At 42.1% G+C, this 24,213-nt stretch overlaps 1 protein-coding gene across 10 annotated transcripts in view; it reads left to right on the top strand.

Annotated features, from left to right (window-relative positions):
- The first annotated feature begins 19,637 nt into the window (after positions 1-19,637).
- The window catches only part of LOC132827667 (myosin-16), a 289,190-nt gene continuing 284,614 nt past the window's right edge, over positions 19,638-24,213 (top strand). For 4 of the 10 annotated variants that reach the window (XM_060844290.1, XM_060844287.1, XM_060844292.1 and 1 more), the window contains exon 1: positions 19,639-19,859. In XM_060844290.1, coding sequence (XP_060700273.1) covers positions 19,776-19,859 — 84 coding nt within the window. In that variant the 5' untranslated portion in view covers positions 19,639-19,775. Of the gene's footprint in view, positions 19,860-24,213 lie in introns of all 10 variants that reach the window. The other 6 variants (XM_060844291.1, XM_060844297.1, XM_060844293.1 and 3 more) reach the window with 3 other exon arrangements.

Raw genomic sequence — 24,213 nt, 5'->3', positions numbered from 1 at the left:
GGGCTAGTATAGGTTAGGTAGGACTCGGTCGGTGCAACATCGAGGGCCGAAGGGCCTGTACTGCGCTGTATCCTTCTATGTTCTATATTCTATGTTCTATATTGAATGAGTAGGTTAGGTGAATTAGCCATGGAAATATGGGGTGACAGGGATGAGGGGAGAGTTGGGTCTGGGTGGGATACTCTTCATAGGGTTTGTGCAGACTCGATGGGCAGAATGGTGACTTTACACAGTAAAGATTCTATGATTCTACAAGCATGAGTGACACTCAGACGTTGTGAATACATTGCAGGCTACTGTCATTTGATAAACCTAAAGGACTTGTAAATAATAGGAGGATTTAGTGAACTAACATATGAATTTTCATTCAAAAACCTCCAGGAACTGGTGTGCAGGTTTGTCTGCCTGTTCTCTATTTTGAGGGAGGATGTTATGTTACATTGTTCATAACGAGCTGGGAAATAATTGTTTGTCGTTTATCATGATATTATTTATAAAGATCTAGGAACTAATTCTTGTACTGATATACATTGATGATGCTATGTTTACTGTTGCACTGCAACCAGACACTGAGCAATAATGCATTTATCAGCCAGCTACCTGTAGGGTTGTACGAATTGTAACTGTAAGATTCTAATGCTGTGATGATTTCAAAATTCTGGGAATAAGAATGTATAACATGGTGGCAGCTGGTTTTCTGGAGTGAGGTCCAAATATGTCAAGAATTTGTGTTTGTGCAAAGGAAAAGAGAAACTGAGTGTCTCCTGCAAAAACAAAATGGCTGCCCCTGCTACAATGAACACTGTACTGCAGCCTATAAATGAATTAGAAAGCTCATGAGTCATGGAGACATTTGAGAAGTTTAAACAAAAGAGTGGATTGGCATTCAGTAGCTAACCGTGAAGAGAATGAGTCAATTTTATCCTCTTGTGGGCAGAAAAGAAAGCATTAAATCCCCACCTGAGCTGCTGGAAGGACAGAATACACATATAAGTTCTGAGAATTAAAAATGAGAAATTCAACAAAGGTCACTGATAAAGCAAAGAATCAAAGGCACATATCAATGAGGCAGGAACTGAATATAAATGAGAAGGAAAAGAGTCCATATTCAATCTACAGTTGTATTAAAAAAACATTGAAGACCATCAACTACACCAGCAAACATCACTAACACCAGCAATGCAGCATCAGTAATGTTATAGTGACATGACATTAATAACATTAAATTTAGCTTCTGCAACACCAGTGATAGCACAGACATTGCCCATGTTGTTATCACTGAGAATAGTGAATGCCAAGTCCACAAAATGGAGGCACAGCAGCCTACCATTAAGTAATATGTGAAGAACTTTTTGATAAAATAAACTAAATTGTACAAGATTCTTAGCACGCTGCGACACCCTCTCATTCTCCACCAATGTTCTGCATTGCAAAACCTGTGGTGGTTTTCTTAGTCCTCCAGATTCAGGTCCCCCAACTCCTGTCCTGAGTTAGATTGAGCTCTTTGAGGCTATGTCTTAATTGCCACCTCATCCAAAATCTCCCTCTGGATCCAGCCATTGGCTTATCTTGCCCTGCATTTCATCCCAAAGCTTAAAGTCAGAAGTCACATAACGCCAATAGACTTCACCTGATGAAGGGGCATTGCTCTGAAAGCTTGTGATTTCAAATAAACCTGCTGGACTGTAACCTGGTGCTATGTTACTTCTGACCTTGTCCACCCCAGTCCAACACCGGCACCTTCACATCATGGCTAACCCGAAGATTAGATTGAGAGACAGGACCAAACATTCTAACCAAATCTCAAACTAAGCTTTTGTTATTATAAACACATGGGAACTTTCAAGGTTCTGACCTGTGAAAACCTTGGTAACCCTGGCAACTAATTCTTGCTCCAATGTGACTGACACCAATGTGCATGAGGGATCAGCTCCATTTGAAGTATTTTCCTTTCAAATGTTATTTTTTCAAATTACTTCTAAGTTTTATGTTTCCAATTGAACATTCTGCCCTGATCTATCCAGTCTGTGGCTCACAGCTGTCAATCACTTGTTTTTTTTAACATTGCCAGAAGTTCATGTGCCATTTAAGGAGGACGGTACAGACAGTCTCTCCAAAAAAAATACAGTTGTCTTTTTTCTACTTTTGTCCTAATCTCTATGTATTTTTGTGTGATTTCTTTAACAATCAAAAGGGATTTTGTCATAGCTTTTACTGAACTCATGATCAAAAATGGCAGCAAAGCCAGTTCAACATCAATGTAACTATAAGCCACAGCCTTACCTTGAACCCTTTGAGTGTCCAGTTGATGATATTATTAATATGTGTATTTCCCACCACCATAAAACCAACTTTTTTTCTTCTCTGAATACAAGTATGCCAAGTTTTTTTATAAGCCCCACTGTAAATTCACAATTTAAAACTAATTATATTTAGTGGTTTCAGCTTTTAAGAGAGAATAATGAAAGTGATTGCAAGTTGCAGCCCATCAATTTTAGGTTGGCTTTTTTTTAATAATGTTATTCAGCACTTAAGAAGAAATTGTGCCTTTGGGTATTGGACCGTTGATGAGGACAGAATAAATATTGAAGGCAAGTTACACAAAATTACTTTGTCCTTTTAAATTTGCTTCATTCACTGCACAGCTTCATCCATCACTTCAAAATACTTGTGTGAAGGGTCAAAGTTCATACTGCAAAACAGTATCAATATTAGATTGAATCAGAGAGCAAGTGAAGTAAATCAAGATGAAGAGATTTAGTTGGCAGAAAGTTTGGATTGTAAGAGAATATAAAACTTTGAACTTTCAGGTTACTAGCAAGAGTGACAAGTTTTTCTAATTTCTATAGACTGCATTAATCCAACTACAGTGGCATGTCATGACATGCCTTGGCTATTTGCTGATATTTCATGCTGGGCATTATTTTGTGTAATTTTTCAAAATGGCCACTCCTAGTATCTTTTGCTATTCTCACCTCCAAGTGTATGTCATCCTGGATAAGTGTTGTTTGAGGTAGCTCGCTTCAACAAATCCCCCCTTGGCCTTTGGCCTACCTAGTGATTAGCAGTAAAGCAAAAACCACTGTTGAGTATCTACACAAAAGGCACTGTTCTTACGTAACAGCCATTTGCTCCTCATTTGCTGAGGCATTCATGTTTTCTGTTTCTCTCTTTTCCTAGCCCACACGTCTGCCCTGATGGTTGTTAGTGAAGCTTCTGAGTGAAGTTTTGCCTTTGGAGTATTAAGGTTGCGTCTTTATTTCTTCCATGGCCGCTGTTGCTTCTCTCTGTCTGTTTGTACATTTCAGTTGCTGATTGACTATCTGTGTCTTCTTGAATGCCATTTAAGTGATGAACTCACTTACTTGATTTTTTTTTAATTTCTTCCAAGTTTTCTGGATTTTTTCTCACTATAGTGGGGTCAGATATGCATTGCTGCAAGCATCTGATAGTTTCCCAGATAGCAATTTCTGGTAACTTATGCTATTTGCCTCTTCTATCAGTAGGAGTACTGGCTAAGGATTGTTTGAGGTAGTTTGCTATCACTTAGCCTGATTAGTTAATGGTTTGGTTTGGGTCCATCTAATGATTAAGGACAGAAGATATAGCACAGGAGAGTAAATACAGAACAGGCACTACTTTTAGGAAACAAGAAAGTTTATTGCATGATAGCAATAAATACAGCCACATTTGACCAGGCATAATTCTTCAGACCTTATGAAGCTGATAGATATATTTGCTTCCTTTGAAAGCTACAATAGAACTTCTTGCTTTTGCCTACAGATTGTGTAACATCAATGGTTAAAGCTAATATAACATAAACACTAACTCCCTCAGAGTTTGCTTGTTAGTTTTTTTTGTCTCCTGTTATTGCCTTCTAGTCTCAGGGAAAGCCCGTGGAAGGAGGTTTCAAATCTCCCTCAACTGGAACAAGAATTGAACCTGCACTATTGTTAACTTTCTGAACCACATGCCAACTGAACTAACCAACCTACCATAGTGGGACACGAGAGAATAAATTTTGTTTGAACATTGAGACAGTAGAATAATATCTTTATGAATTAAAGAAACGTATATCAATGAAATAGATTTAAATTGCATATTAGAACAGAGCCGCCAAACAAAATATAGAGTCATAGAGATGTACAGCATGGAAACAGACCCTTTGGTCTAACCCATTCCGACCAGATATCCCAACCCAATCTAATCCCACCTGCCAGCACCCGGCCCATATCCCTCCAAACCCTTCCTATTCATATACCCATCCAAATGCTTTTTAAATGTTACAATTGTACCCCAGCCTCCACCACATCCTCTGACAGCTCATTCCATACACGTACCACCTTCTGCATGAGAAAGGTGCCCCTTAGGTCTCTTTTATATCTTTCCCCTCTCACCCTAAATCTATGCCCTCTAGATCTGAACTCCCGACCCAGGGAAAAGACTTTGCCTATTTATCCTATCCATGCCCCTTATAATTTTGTAAACCTCTATAAGGTCACCCCTCAGCCTCCAACACTCCAGGGAAAACAGCCCCAGCCTGTTCAGCCTCTCCCCATATCCTGGCAATTTCCTTGTAAATCTTTTCTGAACCTTTCAAGTTTCAACAACATCATGTTCACTTTGAGAAGAGAGGGGGATGTAATCACCATGGTGATCAGTGCAAATTATAGCAATCAGCAACATAGACCTCGACCCAACCAGCCAACTATAATCTGAAGCCATTGTCACTGAACTCTGGATTTTCAATGGGCAGCCCCTCCACCTTATTATAATACTCCCCATCTCTGTAATCCCTCTCCCAACCACCTCAACTTTTCCTCTGTCACTTCTCTTCAGTTCTTGCTTTGTAACCACATTTGCAAAGTTAAAAGTTTGTAAGTGCCACTCATTTTATGATAATTCTAAGGTGAACATGAGAAGGACCTTTCAAAAGATTCCTTACTCAAGTCCTTTGTTCATGTTGCCTCTGTAGTGTTGCCAATCATGACTCTTTTAAAGATTCATGGCCCATCTTCATGAATTGTAGAGGGGTTAGGACCAACCAGTCTCCACAACGGAGCCAACCATGTCAAAGATGTGAGAATGGGCTCATGACCTAAAGCAGCCCTCAACCTTAAAAGCACTGCCTTAAGCTGGGAAGACCAGGAAAAGGATTGGGAATTTTGGGTTTGGTGAGAAACTTTTCCCTGCTCAAAGAGACAGAACCAGTGGAAATTTAAAGATTCTATCTGGTGTGTCCAGAAGACATTATCATCAAAGTGAGTTGTGCTACCAAAGGGCAGGTCGGAATTTGTTGGAGTAATCTGAGGGAAAGACCTTTGACAGTCACTGGGTGTTACAATTCTGTGAAATAAGGAGAATGAGCAATTTGCAAGCTTGGGTTCACTTTGGACAGATTCTTGTGAAGACTGCAATTCTGTAGAAAGTGTGAGATACACATGTGCTATAGGATTTCCCAGTATGTTTAAATGTTAATAAGGGATTTCCTTTTCTTAGTTCAGGGTATCAGTTGTCTATAATGTTAAGTCAATGCTAATTTATTTCGTCTAGTATAGTAAAAAAAATTTAAAATTTGAAATCTTGGTTTCTGGGAATTCAATTTTTTTAAAGTTATCCTTCTCTATTGTAAAAGCAACAGAATACTCTAAGTCACTCCCTAGGAGCACTAATAGCTACATTGCATGGACTGCAACACACCACCGTCTTCTTGAAGGCAGTCAGAGTTGAGAAATAAATCCTGCTTTTGCAGTGATAGCTGAGTCCCCTGTACAAATAAATAGAACAGTGGAGTCTCAACGTCTGCCCTATTATTAATGGATCAGTGTGTGAGATGGTGGTGAAGGGTTGGCAAGTAAAACAGTGACACAGTGGTTATCACTGCTGCCTCACAGCACCAGAGACCTGGGTTCAATCCCCGCCTCAGGCAACTGTCCGTGTGGAGATTGCATGTTCTCCCTCTTTTTGCGTGGGGATGCTCTGGTTTCCTCCCACAGTCCGAAAATGTTAGGTGAATTGGCCATGCTAAATTGCCCATAGCGTAAGATAAAGGAGTAAATGTAGGGGAATAGGTCTGGGTGGGTTGCTCTTCGAAGGGCCTGTTTCCACACTGTGTGTAATCTAATCTTGGCAACCAATGAAAAATTAGGCCGAATGTTGTCATCCTATGAAGCAGCAGGGAAGATGGAGAGAGGGAATGATAGCATATTGGTGTTGGCCACATGGATATATTAAATTCTATGTGGGTTGGCTCAAGTTTCATTTGCAGTTCTGCTGCCAATTGAACCACTTAAATGACCATGAAGGATTTCCTAAGGCACCACCAAGATTAACTGTGTTCTGGTTAGAGGTGAACATTAGACATGAGTAATACAGATTGGCTTGCCTTCTGCGCTGAGGGTGGGGCACCTCCAATCTCGGCGCTATCAGGGTGAAAGCAACTTTCCTCCCTTGCCCTCCTGCACCCTCAATTCCCTTCTACCCATGATCCCCACCCTACAATTCCTCCACACTGCCCCACCCCACTTTACACAGTCACTTACTTAGCCCAATACCCCTGGACCTTGGCATTGTTGTGCTGGCGACAGCGTCAGCATCTGAGGTGGCAGTGACTGCATGTCTGCAGGGTTCAAACGAGGTGAGAGATCACTGTCCCAGGAAGTGATGCGCTCAAACACCTGCCAGGTTACCAATGAGGTGCCTGATCTGGAGATCTTCCCAGTTCATGGCGGTATGATTGAGGGAGGGCGGAGGAGAGGGGACTGTAGATCATGATATCGGCCCACCACATTTTGGAAAGAACATCAGAAAATCCCAACTACCCTTCTTAAAGTTGAAACCTGTTGGACAATTTGGGTGGCCAGTATTGATCTCGTACCTGAAAGAGCACTCACTCTGGACATCTCATAATTTATCTGAAATTTAAGCTCTACAGTGTTTCACAAAGTAAGTGCTTGTCAGTGTGATCCAGCTCTGGTTTCATTCCATGTGACGAATTGGCAGCAATTTGTCAGAAAAGTGAGTAAATGTAACCTCTTTAAGGCTAAATGACCAGCTGCTGTTTCATAGCAGTCTGCAGACACCAACAGTGTTTCAACAAACACTCAGAGGCCTGTTGCTGGAATATTTGGCACTCGTTCTACTCATCCACAAGACTTGCAAAGGACAAAAATGATTTGAATAAGAAGAGATTGACAAAAAATGACTGGAGCATGTACACAGTACTCTTGAACTAATCATCAATTTGGAACAGTACTTCAGACAGGGTCGTTTAGCTGATACTTTATCCTGTGGGAGGTAACATGTTCCTGACTCCGGCCTTTCTACACATAAGTCAATTGCCCAAATTTCACTGCTTCATGATAACTGACATCCCAGCTCCAAAACCTCTCACGTGTTGATACCCAGATGTCAAGAGTGATGTGCCTGAAATGTTGTCAAACTGCACGGACAAGCCAACCTCAAAAGGGGCAGCATTGATTCACGAAACATAAGGTGCTCAGCCTCTGAAGATCTATGGTCCTAGTCCCAGAACTGTGAGCTGTATTGTCAGCCCTTAAGAGGTCAGTTCAATCTTTAATGTTTTTCATTCACTCATTAGTGTAGGTGACACCCAATGTCTGAGCCTCAGTCCTCCACTTCAATGGGCAAGAGGAAGGTGAAGAGTGTATATAAAGACAGTCAGCATTTCATAGGATCCCTATAGTGTGGAAACAGGCCCTTCGGCCCAACAAGTCCACACCGACCCGCTGAAGAGTAACCCAAACAGACCCATTTCCCTACCCTATTACTCTACTTTTACCTCTGACTAATGCACCCACCCTATGCATCCCTGAACACTATGGGCGTGACCTAACCTGCACATCTTTAGACTGTGAGAAGAAACTGGAGCAACCGGAGGAAACCCAAGCAGACACAGGGAGAATATGCAAACTCCACACTGTCAGTCCCTCAAGGCTGGAATTAAACACAGGCCCTCGGCACTGTGAGGCAGCAGTGTTAACCACTGAGCTACCGTGCCACCATAAAGCACCATTGCTAGAGGGAAATATCCAAGTACATAGAAAAAGACATTATCAATGCAGCAGCAGCCCATTGAGGTCACTCCACCATTCAACATGATTATGGCTGATCCTTTATCCTAACACCATACTCCTTGATCTTTAGCTTCTAGAAATCTATTCATTTCTTTCTTAAACATGTTCACTGACTCGACAGAGAATTCCACAATTTCACTATCTTCTGGGTGAAAACATTTTTCCTCATCCTAGTCCGAAATAGTCAATCTCAGATCCTGAGACCATGACCCCTTGCGGTCTTTTTACCTATGTCATTGACATCAACATGAACCATGATCTCTTACTGTTCTCTCTCCAATCTTCGGAATGGCGTGCAGCCACTGCAGGACATGTTGACTCTGGTATAAGTGAGGCAACATGCCATTCTGGTATCACGTCTGCAGCCACAGATACTACCATTCCCCTTTGAAATAGAATGGTCTCCCACCATTATTTCCTCGCCACTTTTTCAGCTGAGCTACTCCTGACACCATAAACTTGGCCTTTGCTGGATTCACCTGAGAATTCATAAACCCCAGCATTATCCAAATTGGAAACTCTAGTATAAAGGGAGATGGCTCCTGCACTACCTGCCTGATATTAGCATTCCGCATGGTGGTTACTCACTTCTCTTATGCTCCCTACCTGCGGTGTGACCACCTTACTGCCAGCATTGCCTCTAATTTTCTTATAGGCCTTCGGGATCTACAGGTCAGCAATAATTTCTGGAACTGAAAGTCAATGCCGTGATTGGCAGGCTGATGCCAATTGCCATGCATGGAACATCAGAGCCCAACCATTCGGCTTAGAGGCAACACTACACATCATATGCGCAACCCATGATGATTTGAGCCTTCCAGACACTCCTCAGAAACTCCTACTACCAATCCAGATCTGAAAAATGGATTTCCAGGAACTGCAGCTGGGCACACCTCCCACACACATGATCACCCTGGAGCCTGGAAGTCTCCCTGACTTTCCACATCGCAACACGTGGCCAGCCTACCTTGCCATGACTTGCCCTTAAATTACTTTCTTTCCATTTACTTCCTATGGTTTGAAGAATATTAAATATAGAGTGGGGACCTTTCCTTATTTCTTAGCCAGAGAGTGATGAATTATGGAATTCATTACCACAGAAGGCTGTGGAGGCCAGGGCATTGACTATATTTAAAACAGAGATGGATAAGTTCCTGATTGCCAAGGGATCAAAGGTCACAGGGAGAAAACGGGAAAATGGGGTTGAAAAACCTAACGGCCATGATTGAATGACAGATCAGATTCAATGGGCTGAATGGCCTAATTTCTGCTCTAATATCATATGGTCTTGTGGTCTTATGCCTTAATCACTCTTAATCTATACCAAAAAAATGTTTTTACTTTAAAGACCGAACATACTAACCTGTTTTGATTTGCCATGCTCCCTCCCAGTCCCACTGGATCACCTTATGTTTTCTCTATAATGTACTCACTCCTGTCATGCAACTTTTCAATACCTGGTCTCCTTGAGGCTGAATATAGAGAAATAGAAAGGGAAGGAGTACCCCTCTTACCTCTTCCAGCTGAATTCCCATCTCACATCAAACCCAAAGGTAAAGACTATCACCAAAGATAATTCAGGTTTTCAAAGGTTTTTGATGAAGTTAGAAGGTTAGTAATCAAAATTAAAGTACATGCAATGAATATGATACAGTAGCATGGATTGAGGATTAGTTAACAGGCAGAACGAGGAGCGCAGGACAAAAATGGGTCATTCTCTTGTTGGCAGGTCGAGCGATTATAATGAGGTCAATCTGATGAACCTCATAGAGTATAAGTTGCCTGATTGGGGCGGTTAATCTGGTCCAATCAGGGAGCCCTAGCCGACAGATAAAACAGGAGTGGCAGAAGTTCTGTTCACTCTTATATGGCTCTGAAGCCTGACCAGTGTCAAGTACAATGCGCGTGTAAATGAAGGGCAACTTGGTGATGGGATTCTGGCTTCTGTGGAGTTATTTTAACAGGCTGTCACCACTGGAGTATCGCAAGGGTTAGTGTTTGGACACCAGCTATTCATAATCTGTGTCAATGATTGAGAAGTGGGAGCAAATCATAGATTTCCTAGTTTGAAGATGATATGAAACTTGATGGAAATGCAAGTTGTGATAAAGAGGTTTCAAAGGATTTAGGCAGGCTGAGCGAATAGACAAGACCATGGCTGATGGAAGATAAAGGTGATAAATGTGAGGTCATCAGTGTAAGCCCAGTCAATGAGCAACTTGAATAGAGAAATCAATAACTTTCTAGTTACTAATGGTACCAAAGCAATATGGCACAGAGGTCAGTGATTGCAGCTTTTGTTATCATGGCTCCTGATATATTAGTCAAAGACACTTCAGTGTCTGGGCTAATATTCAGCTATATGATATAACAACAGCACACTTTCATCAGCATGCCATGTTTCAGGTGGCCTAAGTTAAGATGGAGCCTGAGACTTTATAGCGTCAAGTCACATGCTACGTGTCTGTTAAGGATGTACTACATACTGTGAGACATAACACAACATCTGCTTGGAGTCCTCATGGCTGCTGCTCATACAGTGCCATCTTGACCTTTTTACCCATTATCAGACAGATTGTTCTGGTATAACGCATGTCTCACCAACGTGAGTCGGTTGTAATGCAACTGACAAATTGTGGACGTTGTTTGGAAAACGCAAACTTTCTGTTGAACTGGTATAGTGATTTTCTATAGTGATCTTCTGTAGAGCTAGTTTGCAGAGGAACACAACTGATACGGCGGCACGGTGGCACAGTGGTTAGCACTGCTGCCTCACAGCGCCTGTAGACCCGGGTTCAATTCCCGACTCAGGCGACTGACTGTGTGGAGTTTGCACGTTCTCCCCGTGTCTGCGTGGGTTTCCTCCGGGTGCTCCGGTTTCCTCCCACAGTCACAAAGATGTGCGGGTCAGGTGAATTGGCCAAGCTAAATTGCCCGTAGTGTTAGGTAAGGGGTAAATGTAGGGGTATGGGTGGGTTGCGCTTCGGCGGGTCGGTGTGGACTTGTTGGGCCGAAGGGCCTGTTTCCACACTGTAAGTCTAATCTAATCTAATCTGATACACTATAGCAGAAAGACCCGTACTCAGCTCTTAAAGCAGTAACATCACAGGGAACTCAGACAGCTGAAGGCATTCCACCAAGATTGGAAGGGAAAGAATGGGATCTGTACAAGAATCAAGAGTTGAAGGAACACAAAGAAAATCACTTGTTCATCTCATCCCATTGCTTTTATTTCTGACACTTATGATTTATGATCTTGTTGATAAATCGAATGATTTATCCCTTTGCTATTTCCAATGTGTAGATGGGAAATGAGTTCATAGCAATCAGTTTAAATTATGGTGTTGAGTGATAATGAAAGAAACTAGGATGCATTACACCATATTCCTTCAAATGAACTCTCGAGGATATTTTAACGTCCAGTTGAGAGAACAGATCTGCTCTTGGTTTGGCATCTCATCTGAATTACAGCACTTCACTGGGAATATCCCAGCCTACATTTTATGCTCATGTGTCTGCAATCAGGTTTGAACCCGTAACCTTCACACTCAGCGATGAGAGTGCTATCACGCCACAGATGGAATTTTATGTGTTGCCATATTGCCTGTGTTAGAAGCTTTTTAAAAAATTTAACCCATTTTTCTAATCAACCTGTTCCGAGATGTTATTACACACCCCTGGAGCAAGTGGGACTTGAACTCAGGCCTTCCATTCCAGGGATGGGGACATATTACTGCAACACAAATGTGTAAAATGGGCATGAGTTTTTACCCTCAGATGCTTTGTCCCAATTTAAATGATTTCCAGCAGCACGCTTTCATACATTTTCTTTAAAAAAAAAGAAAGCTGTTTATTATCACATTCTTGCCTGGGGGTTTTAACACATCTCACACGTAATATCAGACACAGAAAAATTGCATCCAGATGAGGGTAAAAACAATATGATTACAAGTCGTAATATTTCAGTCTATTTCACATCAGGCTATAGTTCCCCAATGAATTCATGCTTTAACCAGATGATACTCAGTAAGCCGGGAGCTTTCTTCTCATTGAGTTGTCTGGAGTTCAGCTCCCAAGTGAAAATGAAGTTATGATGTGGAGGAGCCAGTGTTAGACTGGAATGGACAAAGTTAAAAACCATGCAACACCAGGTTTATTTGGAAGCACTAGCATCCAGAGTGCTGCTCCTTCATCAGGTGATTGTGGAATATAAGATCATATGACACAGAATGCCTTTGCAACTAATTCTGAGTCTTATGATCTTTTACTCCACAATCACCTGATGAAGGAGCAGTGCTCCGAAAGCTAGTGCTTCCAAATAAACCTGCTGAACTATAACCTGGTGTTGTGTGATTTTGAAAATGAAGTTATAACAGATTAATAGGAGAGTCTGTCTCACACATTCAAGGTATAGCTATTTTACCTTGGCTGCATAGCTGGCTTGCAGTTGTTTCAATGTTTTATTTGGAGGAGGTTTCTGATGCTATTTTATTTATTGGTCAAATTATGTTAAGTTTCTACATTAACCTTCAAAAACAAAGGCAACAAAGATGTCTCTCCCAAATAAGTTTGTGTAACACACATCCTGTATGGGTGGCCTTTCACATTTTGAATGTTCTGAGAGAGCCAAGGGTATTTGAGTTTGAAATGAAGAACCATCACAATGCAATGAAAGGTTAATAAGACTCACTTCATATTTCCCTAACACCCATTCAGTTTAGATATCTCAACTGTCCATAGTGAGGCAGGAGGCTGATACAGCTGATATGATATTCCTTTGTGTGTTTACAGTCTGTAATGATTGGGCTGGGCGCCAGATGGATGTCATTGACAATGAGATCCTTAATTGGGGTTGCCAACCTGACCCAATCAGGGAACCCTGACTGACAGATATAAACAGGAAATTCACCTGCACACACACAACAAAAAAGAAAAAAAATAAACCAGAGTCTCTATGGAGTGCATTATTTCCCCCTCCAACTCTATTTTGATTTAGTCCCTGCCCTTCCCTTCACTGTTTGATCACACAGCATTGCCCTTTGATGTGAAGGGCACTGCTTGTCACTGGCCACTCGGGTGTTTTCCTATTTTCCTGGTGGTGGAAATTGAATAAAGATTTGTACACTTTGTGTCTTTCACTGTGTCTCACACCTGCACACACACACCATGGGTGCTGGGGAATAAATAAGCACTACCGCAGTTAGGCGGTGGTGTGGGGGATAGAAGAAAAAAAAATAAAAAAGAGAGAAAAAATAAACCAAAGTCTCTGTGGAGTGCATTATTTCCCCTTCCAACTCTATAAAAAGAAAAAAAAAGAAAAAAATAAACAGGAAATTTTGTCCTGACCGCTGTCACCCTGGGCGGGTACCGGTGCGGGCTGCCCCAGAGGTAGTCGAAAGGTGCTGAGGGTGGTTAGTGAAGCCCGAAGGTGGGTAGGCCGTCCTGATTGCTGTCACCTCGGGTGGGTACCAGGGTGGGCTGGGCTAGAGGTGGTCGAAAGGTGTGTCAGGGCGGACCGAGAACTGGAAGGGGAAGGGGTGGACCGAGAACCAGAAGGTGGGAGGGACGGGGGCTTGCTGGGTCTGTATTGTCTGCACTTCTGTATGGAACAGAATTGTTTAATGTTCAAATGTAATTGATGTCTTTTTTTTATATTTTTATGTGAAACTGGGGTTTGAGGTTTGTCCTCCTGTCCCTGTAAACTGTTTGAACTGTAGGGTTTGGGGCCTGGCTTTGCTGCTCCTCTTCCTTGTAAAATTGCTGTCTCTTGTATGCAGCTATAAGTGTAACTGTTTGTTGTAAACTGTTTTTGTAATTTGTTTAATAAAATTTTAAAAAATAAACAGGAAATTTTGTCCTGACCGCTGTCACCCTGGATGGGTACTGGGGCGGGCTGTCCTAGAGGTAGTCGAAAGGTGTGTCAGGGCAGACCAAGTACTGGAAGGGACATGGGATGGACCGAGAGTCGGAAAGTGTGTAGGGGCGGGCTGCCTTAGAGTGGTCGGAAGGTGGGAGGGATGGGGCCTTGCTAGGTCTGTATTGTATGCATGGTTTTTATGTCATTGGATTATCCTTTTATGTACAAATGTCATTGTTGCTGTCTTGTCATGTTTGAAACTGGGATTTGGGGTTTGTCCTCATTTCCCTGTAAACTGGTTGAATGGTTGGGTTTGGGGGCCTGGCTTTGCTGCTCCTCTCCCTTATAAAATTGCTGTTGTATATAGCTGTAAATGTTAACTTTTTTTTTGTAAACTATTTTGTAATTGTTTAATAAAATACTATAACCAGGGGAAAAAAAAGGAGGTTCAGAGAGTCTCCTCATTCTAAGAACTCGCTTTGAGCTGGCTGGCCAGAGCCCATGTACCGTGCAGATGTACAGAAAGAGTGACTTGGTGATTGGATACTGACTTCTGTGCAGTTATTTCATAGTCCACCTTCAATAAAAGGATTGAGGAGATTTACATGGTTGGGACTGTTCATATTTTAATTAAGTGTTTGCCTGAGTTTTAGGTCTTGTGGGGAGCTGATATTGCAAATGTCACATGATCTATTGCCCCCACATCTTTAAAACTTTTAAGTCCAGGTTACAAATACAGCTTTAAATTTTGTCATATCTTTATCACATTACGGGGTATAATACATGCTTTAGGGCCTTCGACATTACTGTTTGGGCCAAAGCATTTTCATGCTCTCACTCTGAAAAGAAGTGGTCATAGAAAGAATTGCATGTACAGATTGTCCCTGACAGTTTGGCCACAGTGCATCTGCTATGCACCATAATCTCATCATTTAATGAAATCAGGCACAAACAATGTTGTTGAAACTAGTACATGGTAACTTCACGCAGGTGAGTGCAAATAGTATAGCTGCCGTTGCAATGCCTACACAAAGTAGACTCAAATTGTTGGAAAATTCTATCTCCTCAGAAAAACATGAGTCTTCCAAGGTGTTGACAGACTAAGGAAGCTTTAACTCTATGTGGCCTACTAGACTACACAAGGGAGTAGATGATAAATATAATATAAAATAGCATCAGCAGTCCCTGCCTACATTTTTAGACACCACTAACAAAGCACACTGATCACAAATTCCTAAGCGGGTCATTCACAACTTGCGGTCTACCCTGTTCAACCATCTGAAATATGTTTGCATGAGTATCAATGTATCAGCAGGTTACCAATCATGTTGTATGGAAGGCAAGAAGCGGAAGGCTAACTGTATACTATTTCAATCTAATAGGTTATACTTAGAAACCAGCAGAAGGAGCTCTGTCATGCACACAACTAATGCCAGTACCTCCATTTTTCAAGCTTACATTGGGATGTAATTTTGCTGGTATGAATCCAACAGCTATTATACAATTGTCCATTTATACAGCTATAACAACAACAACACCTTGCATTTGTATGTTTTCTTTAATATAGTGAAAATCCCAAATTAGGAGGAATATTCAAAACTGAGGGCAACTACAATAAATTACAAGATATTGGATAACCTGCAGAATGGGCAAATGAATTTCAGCACAGGTATCAGGTGCCAATTTTGGTTTAAATAAAAAGCGAAGTCATATATTACTTGGAAAATAAAAGAAATTGGCTAGAGAAGGAAAGAAATCTCAGAGTATTAATAGCCAAATCATTAAAAATGGCAGACCACAGGACAGAATTGAAAAGTAATATTAAACATGTCTCAAACTTAGTTGACCAAACATGGAGTGTTTGCCATGTTTTATCCTCCTCAGTTTCCTGCCTAAAAGCAGTTCTAATCCACAATATCATGATCTCCATGACAAACGGGCTATGTGGTCAGGTCCCAAATCCATGGGTGGCATGGTGGCTCAGTGATGTCAGGGACCCAGGTTCGATTCCTGCCTTGGGCATCTGTCTGTGTGGAGTTTGCACGTTCTCCCCGTGTCTGCATGGGTTTCCTCCCACAATCCAAAAATGTGCAGGTTAGGTGAATTTGTCATGCTGAATTGTTCATAGTGTTAGGTGCACTATTCAGGGGTAAATATAGGGAATGGGTCTGGGTGGGTTACTGTTCAGAAGGTCAGTGTGGATTTGTTGGGCTGAAGGGCCTGTTTCCAAACTGTAGGGAATCTAACCTAATCACTCCAGCTACAACAGGTATCTAGCCCTGTGGTTTCAGTACCAATATGATCTACATCAGCCATCTGAACCTACCAACTTCCCTAGGATTCTGAGTTACCATAGCAACACCCACCTTTTACATGTATGTTGTAGTTTGGGCTATGGAGTGTGATGATGTGGCTCCAATCTCTGACCAGGAAACTGTCCAAATTTTACCAACTCCCATTGGCGAATTTGTAATGGATATACGCTTTGGTACTCAACCCTGATTGGCCTCATGTTGAACTTACCTTCCTTGGCCATCAAGCCCTGAGTGAGACTTCATTCCACAGTTCCTGCCTTAGAAGGGTGGTACAGTGGCTCAGTGGTTAACACTGCTGCCTCACAGTGCCAGGGAGCTGGGTTTGATTCCAGCCTCAGACGACAGAGTGGAGTATGCACATTTTTCTTGTCTCTGCGTGGTGCTCTGGTTTCCTCCCACAGTCCAAAGATGTGCAGGTTGGGTGGATTGGCCATGATAAATTATCCATAGTGTCCAATGATGTGCAGGCTAGGTGGATTAGCCATGAGAAATACAGGGATGGGATAGGGAGGTGGGTCTGGGTGAGCTGCTGTTTGGAAGGTTGATATGGATGTGATGGGTCAAATGGCCTGGTTCCACATGATAGGGACTCTATGATTCTATAGGCAGGGGTGTTACCCATTCAGCCTCAAGAACTCTTTTTACCATACTGTGTAAAGGATAAGGAAGCATTGGAAGGGGAGCAACAAAGATTTTCAAGGATGGTACATGAACTGTGATGCTATATCTATCAGAAAGGGATGGACAGTTAGGTCACTTATAGACCCTTCTCAATTTTTGAAAATAAAGAGAAGTACATGAATAGGAAAGGTTTTCAGGGATATGAGCCAGGAGCAGGCTGGTGGGGCTAGTTTAGTTTGGGACTATGTTGGGCATGGATTGGTTGGACGGAAGGATCTGTTTCTGTGGTGTATGATTCTTTGACTGTATTAAAAGGAATATCCACATTTGAGAAACAGCAAATCAAGAGACCATCAATGTAAGATAGTCAAGGGAAATGTAGAAAGAACATCTTATGATGGTGATATGGAACTCCTTATTACAGGGAGTGGTTGAAGCTAAAAGACTAATTGTACTTACGTTGAAGCTCGGTGAGACTATGAGAAAAAACACAATAAAAGATTACAAGCAAAGATATAGTTGAGGAAATATGGGAAGAGGCTCAAATGGAGCACAAATACTGGCATGGATTCGCTGGGCCGAATGGCATGTTTCTGAGTTACGTGTGTAATTCTCCTTAAACAGCTTCACATGAGAGTTATTGGACAAGATGTGGCACCAAATCATAGGTATTAGGATAGATGATGAAGTTTTGTCAAAAACCAGGCTTTAAAGAGGAACTCAAAAGGAGGGTGAGAAAGTATAGAAAGCAGAGGAAGTTGTCAATATTTGGCGACTGGACATGAAGCAGGCACAGTTGCAAATGAAGGGAAGGAAAGCTGGGATGTGCAAGAAACCAAAACAGAAGAACTACAGGCAAAGCAGTATATTGAAGACATACAGTACACATAAAGCACTGATTTGGAGAGACTGAAAAATATGATCTTATGGACATCCTATTCTCAGGACATCCCAAAGCACAGTATTGCAATTTATTTGTCATGAAATGTCATCACCATTGTAACATAGAATCTACGAGGAGAAAGTGAGGTCTGCAGATGCTGGAGATCAGAGCTGAAAATGTGTTGCTGGAAAAGCGCAGCAGGTCAGGCAGCATCCAAGGAACAGGAGATTCGACGTTTCGGGCATAAGCCCTTCTTCAGGAATGACTCAGGAATGAAGAAGGGCTTATACCCGAAACGTAGAATTTCCTGTTCCTTGGATGCTGCCTGACCTGCTGCGCTTTTCCAGCAACACATTTTCAGCTAACATAGAATCTATTACATAAGACCATAAGACCATAAGACATAGGAGTGGAAGTAAGGCCATTCGGCCTATCGAGTCCACTCCGCCATTCAATCATGGCTGATGGGCATTTCAACTCCACTTACCAGCGTTCTCCCCGTAGCCCTTAATTCCTCGAGACAACAAGAATCTATCAATCTCGGCCTTGAAGACATTTAGTGTCCCGGCCTCCACTGCACTCTGTGGCAATGAATTCCACAGGCCGACCACTCTCTGGCTGAAGAAATGTCTCCGCATTTCTGTTCTGAATTGACCCCCTCTAATTCTAAGGCTGTGTCCACGAGTCCTAGTCTCCTCGCCTAACGGAAACAATTTCCTAGCGTCCACCCTTTCCAAGCCATGTATTATCTTGTACGTCTCTATTAAGTCTCCCCTCAATCTTCTAAACTCCAATGAATACAATCCCAGGATCCTCAGCCATTCCTCATATGTTAGACCTGCCATTCCAGGGATCATCCGTGTGAATCTCCGCTGGACACGTTCCAGTGCCAGTATGTCCTTCCTGAGGTGTGGGGACCAAAACTGGACACAGTACTCCAAATGGGGCCTAACCAGAGCTTTATAAAGTCTCAATAGCACATCTCTGTTTTTATATTCCAACCCTCTTGAGATAACAGACAACATTGCATTCGCTTTCTTAATCACGGACTCAACCTGCATGTTTACCTTTAGAGTATCCTCGACTAGCACTCCCAGATCCCTTTGTACTTTGGCTTTACTAATTTTCTCACCATTTAGAAAGTAGTCTAAGATCACATACTGTAAGTTCTTGGCTTGTGTATCTAACATAAAAAAGGGAACAAAGGACACTTCTAGCTAGGTGTGGCCATGTGGAAATAAGTAACAAGAATTATGATTAATTGAGATCAAGTATTTTAAATTGTCTGTAAATGAATGTGTGTAGATTTGCTGGGTCACCCATTGTGATAAGGACTATTCTTTTAAATCAGTCTTTTAAAAGGAGAGATATTGGTAACAATTCGATATGCTCCTAATTTTTTTCTTGCTTCACACTTTCTGGCAGCCAGCTAACAGCCCACAGCCATCCAGCGGCCCTATGAGAGCACTGAGCTCCTTCCTTGCAGTCTTGTTTGTAACCCTTTGTGAGGCAAAACGTGTTGTGAAATGGCCTGTGAACCTTTCCCTCTCTATCCCAGTCAGGGTTAGAGCAAAAAGGTTTGAAGCTGAAAGAGTTATACTGGTCACTGTGGAGTGCTCTCATGCTCCAATCTCTGGAAGTGTAAATATGGTACAGTATGTGTGTCTGCAAATGTCAGCCTGCTGCTTAGCTAATACAACTGAGCTTCCTTGATCAGATAAGAGAGGAACTGAATGCCTGAGCTGGCTGGTTTCTTGCAGGCGGGGTTTCTTTACGCTATAAAGCAGAGGGAGATTTTCTCCACTTCAACTTAGCTTTAGGGCTTGGCTGAAGCTTTAGTTTTTTTTTCAGTGATTCACCCTCCCCCTCCCTCTCGTTCTGTCTCTCGCTCACCCTTCTCTCTCTCAGTACTTCTGAAGGGTCAGGTAACAGCAAGCTGCCAGTGCTGGTCTCACACGCTTCCTCTTGATGCCTGAGTGATGGCGGGATGAGAGGCTGGGAGAATGGAGAGGAAAGTTTGTGTGATCAAAACAGATTTTCATCAGTATCGTCCAACTATTAGTGTTCAAGTCAAGCCTCTAGCACATGTAAGACAGAAATGCCATCCTTAATCTCACTTCTGAAGCTGTCCTTAGTTTATACATGGTTAAAGAGACAGCATAGTGTGTTTACTACTCAGCTTAAATTGGCAATGTTTTGTGTTGATTTAAGTGCAACTCTGACTCTTTATATTATCTTGTAATGCATGGACTGACAGCTGACTTCTATCATTGGTTCTGTCAGTTTTATCAAAAGATAAACTTTTACTGAAAAGCCTAATTTAAAAGTTTATACTTATAATGGTGTTTACCTGTATTGCAGCAACTGATATTTGATTTATGCAAAATAATATCAAGGTGAAGATGCAAGCTTGGACTAAAATAGAATTTGTCCACATTGTGCTTTTCGTGAAGGGCTTTTAATGATGTTGATTAAAAGTTAACGTATAAATGTCCACAGTTAATCTTACGTGCAATATATTTTTAATGTCTTACACTGAAAAGAGTAAAAATGTATATTTATACAGAACAATTCCTGTTTTTAGAAAGGCCAAAAGTGTTTTATAGTTAATGAAAGTACATTTGAAAAATAGCTACAGTTGTAATGTTGGAAAGATGATGGTGAATTTGTACACAGTAAGCTCCCATTATGGTCAATATGATGATCACATCTTTCAGTGGGATTGGTTGAGGAAAACGTTGGCCAGGCACTGGGGAATACTTACCTGCTCTTCACATTGTGCCATGAGATAGCTTGCATCCTCCTATAGGACAGTTTAATGCTTTATTCAAACGATGGCTCCTCTGATAGTGCAGTGACCCCTAAGTATTACACTGAAACCAATTGGATGTTTCATTCCCTGGAGTGGGGTCAGATCCAGTTGCTTTCAGGATGGGAAATGAGAGTGTAACTATTGAGCTATACCTGACCTCAATATTAACTTGACAGCTCACAACAATCCTTGTAAATTTTGGTCATTCATATATGTATAAGGATGCATGTTTCTTCTGCATAAGATTGTGTAGTTTGCATGTTGATTTTTTTCAAAAACCTGGTAGTTCCTCTTGTCATGCTTACCAGCTGACCTTTCTACATTGCACTTGAAATGTGAAAGCCAAATGTAGTCTTCAAGTAAAAAGGGTATCAGACAGAGCATAATAACAAGAGCTAGGCCATACAGGTGAAACTCAATCGCTTTTTACATCTCATATCCCATCATATCCCATCCATACCTCAATTCTTCTTGAAGACAAATTGACTTCATTGACAGGAATGTCTTCACGATACAGACTGAGCAATAGTAAGAAGGATGGTTGAAAAGTTATACTTCATAGCAGGTGGGAAGGGTGTAATTACAGCATGACTGGTTTACATAAACAGCCTCTAATGTAGGCAGCAATCCATGTGAGGCAGTTGGAGTACAGGTGATTGTAAGTTTGTTACCATATTACATTTGTGAAACTAGCCCTTCTTAGTCTCAGATCAGCTTTCCAATATTTATAATATTTATAATTATTCTTATTTAGTATTTATAAGGCATGAGCCTAGACTTATTAAATTCCCTCCTCCCAACCTTGTACCCTGCTTGTTTTGTCCTTTGGTTGTTTGGAATGGGATCAGAATCATCCAAGCATGATTGCAAACAATGTAGGAGAACTTAGAACCTTACTTCCCCCCATAGTGGCAGCCCCTCACCTGAGCCTTATTCCATGATATGACCAGTTTCTGCCCCAAAGGCACCTCCTTTGCATATTTCAACCTTTTCGCGACCCCACGCCACAAACTACCATGCCCCATGCCATCTCATCACAAGAAAGCTACAGCTTCTTACTGTGAGGCTGAGGGTTTTGAGACAGAGAAAGAGAGAGATGAGATGGGTGGATGTATGAAGCCTGTAGGGATCATGGACCAGAGAGAAGGGGATTGGGACTGGGAAAGGGAGAAGTAAGTGCTGAGGATATAAAAGGGATGGTAATTGGCATTCAGGAACAGAGGATCAGAGATTGAGGAGTTTTTGCTCCAAACAATAAGGGAATGTGGAGAAAGAAGGTTTTTAAACTATTTGGTAACCACTCACAGGTTGTGGGTGTTGCTGGCTAGGTCAGCATTTATTGTCCATTCCTGATTTCCCATAAGAAAATAATGGCAATCTTTTACATTCTGGGATGCTTCAGGACAAGTGGTCATGGAGACAGAGAGAAGTGTATTGATTGAAAAAGAAGAATATTGCAGGATGGTAGAAGAGTAAGAGGAGGGATTTGAGTTACATAAGGATCTGTTAGCACAGGTAGCAAGAGCCAAATAACTTCTTCCTGCAGTATAATCTCTATTGCTCTATGAACATTCTCTGGTGTTGAGTGCAGACCTAAGATGTGGTTTTGAAATGTTGGCACTGAACTGAGGTTGAGAGAATATGTTCTGTAAGAAGTGACTCAAACATGGAACCGATTGGCCTTTAGGCAATCTTTTGGATTGGTTTAGGTCAGCCTGTGCTACCTAGTTTCAACCTGTGAGAAATCAGCTCCAGCTGAGGTTCTCAGTTCAGGATTGATATCCTGGGTTCAAACTAGATTATGAGGCAGTTTGTACAGAGTAAACTCAGGAGCTGACCATACACTTCCATTGGATGCATGCATTGCCTCCGGGCCAGACTATCCCTGGTTGCCCTTCAGAAATTGGTGTTGAGCTACCTTCTTAAACCCATGCAGTCCATATGTTGTAGGTGGACCCACAATGCTCTAGAGGGGGGATTCCAGGATTGTCAAGCTTCTTGAATGGTGCTGGAGCTGCGGTCATCCAGACAAGTGGAGAGGCTTCCATCGAATCCCTGATTTGTACCTTGGGGATGATGGACAGGCTTTTGGGAGTCAGGAAATGAATTACTTGCTGCAGAATTCCTAGCTATTATCCTGTTCTTACAGTCAAGTATGGTTAGTCCTGTTCAGTTTCTGGTTGATGGTAGCCCCTATGATGTTAAGCCTGGCAATTCAGCGATGGTAATGCCATTGAATGGCAAGGGATAATGATTAGATTCTTTCTCATTAGCAATAATTATTGCATGGGACTTATGTGTCACTAACCATGCTTGCCATGTATCAGCCCACACCTTCATATTAAGGGTGGCACAGTGGCACAGTGGTTAGCACTGCTGCCTCACAGCGCCAGGGACCTGGGTTCAATTCCCGCCTCAGGCGACTGACTGTGTGGAGTTTGCACGTTCTCCCCGTGTCTGCGTGGGTTTCCTCCGGGTGCTCCGGTTTCCTCCCACAGTCCAAAGATGTGCGGGTCAGGTGAATTGGCCATGCTAAATTGCCCGTAGTGTTAGGTAAGGGGTATGGGTGGGTTGCGCTTCGGTGGGTCGGTGTGGACTTGTTGGGCCGAAGGGCCTGTTTCCACACTGTAAGTAATCTAATATTGTCCAAGTCTTGCTGTATTTGGACAATACCCTGAGGAACTCCTTCAGAAATGTCCTGGAGTTGAGATGACTGACTTCCAATAACCAAAATTATCTTCCTTCGGGCCAGGAATGATTACAATTTGTGGAAAGTGTCCTCCAAGTCCCATTGACTCCAGTTTTGCTCAGGCTCCTTGATGCTGCACTCAGTCAAATATAGCCTTGATGATAATGGTAGTCACTCTCACCAATGGAATTAAGCTTTCTTGCCCATGTTTAAACTGAGACTGCAATGAGGTCACGGGCTGAGAGGTTCCAGGGTATTGTTGATGTCACCTTTCATCAGTTACTGATAATCGAGAGGACACTTATGGGGCAGTAATTGATTAGGTTGGATTTGTTCTGCTTTTTGTGTTAAGGATATACTTCAGCAATTTTCCACAGTGTCAGGTTGATGCCAGTGTTGTAGCTTTCATGGATCAGCTTGGTAAGGGGCACATTAACCTTTGGAGCACAAACCTTCAGTACTATTGCTGGAATGTTGGCAGGACCCATAGCCTTTTAACTATCCAGTGTCCACAGCAGATTCTTGATCTGATATGGAGTGAATTAAATTGGTTGAAGACAGCTCTATGTGATTGTCAGAACCTCTTGAGGAGGTAAAGATTAATTATGTACTCAGAAGGTACAGCTGGCTGAAGGTTGATGTGAATGTTTCAGCCTAATCTTTTGCTCTAATATGTTAGGCTCTTCCTTCCTTGAGGATGGGGACATTTGTGGAAACTCCTCCTCCAGTGACTTGTTCAATACTCCAGCACCGTTCATGAGTGGATGTGGCAGGACTGCAGAGCTGATTCATTGGTTGTTGATTTGTTACATTGCTTGGTACATAGTCCTGTTTGTATCTTTAGCAGGTTGACATCTCATTTTTAGGTATGCCTGGTACTGCTCCTGCACTCCCTATTGAACCAGGAATGATTCCTCTGGCTTGATGGTAATGTTTCAGT

The sequence above is a fragment of the Hemiscyllium ocellatum genome, chromosome 25 (genome assembly GCF_020745735.1).
Source record: "Hemiscyllium ocellatum isolate sHemOce1 chromosome 25, sHemOce1.pat.X.cur, whole genome shotgun sequence".
Lineage (NCBI taxonomy): Eukaryota > Metazoa > Chordata > Chondrichthyes > Orectolobiformes > Hemiscylliidae > Hemiscyllium > Hemiscyllium ocellatum.
Note: the sequence above shows the minus strand (reverse complement) of the source record. Positions and strands in the feature narration are given on the sequence as shown.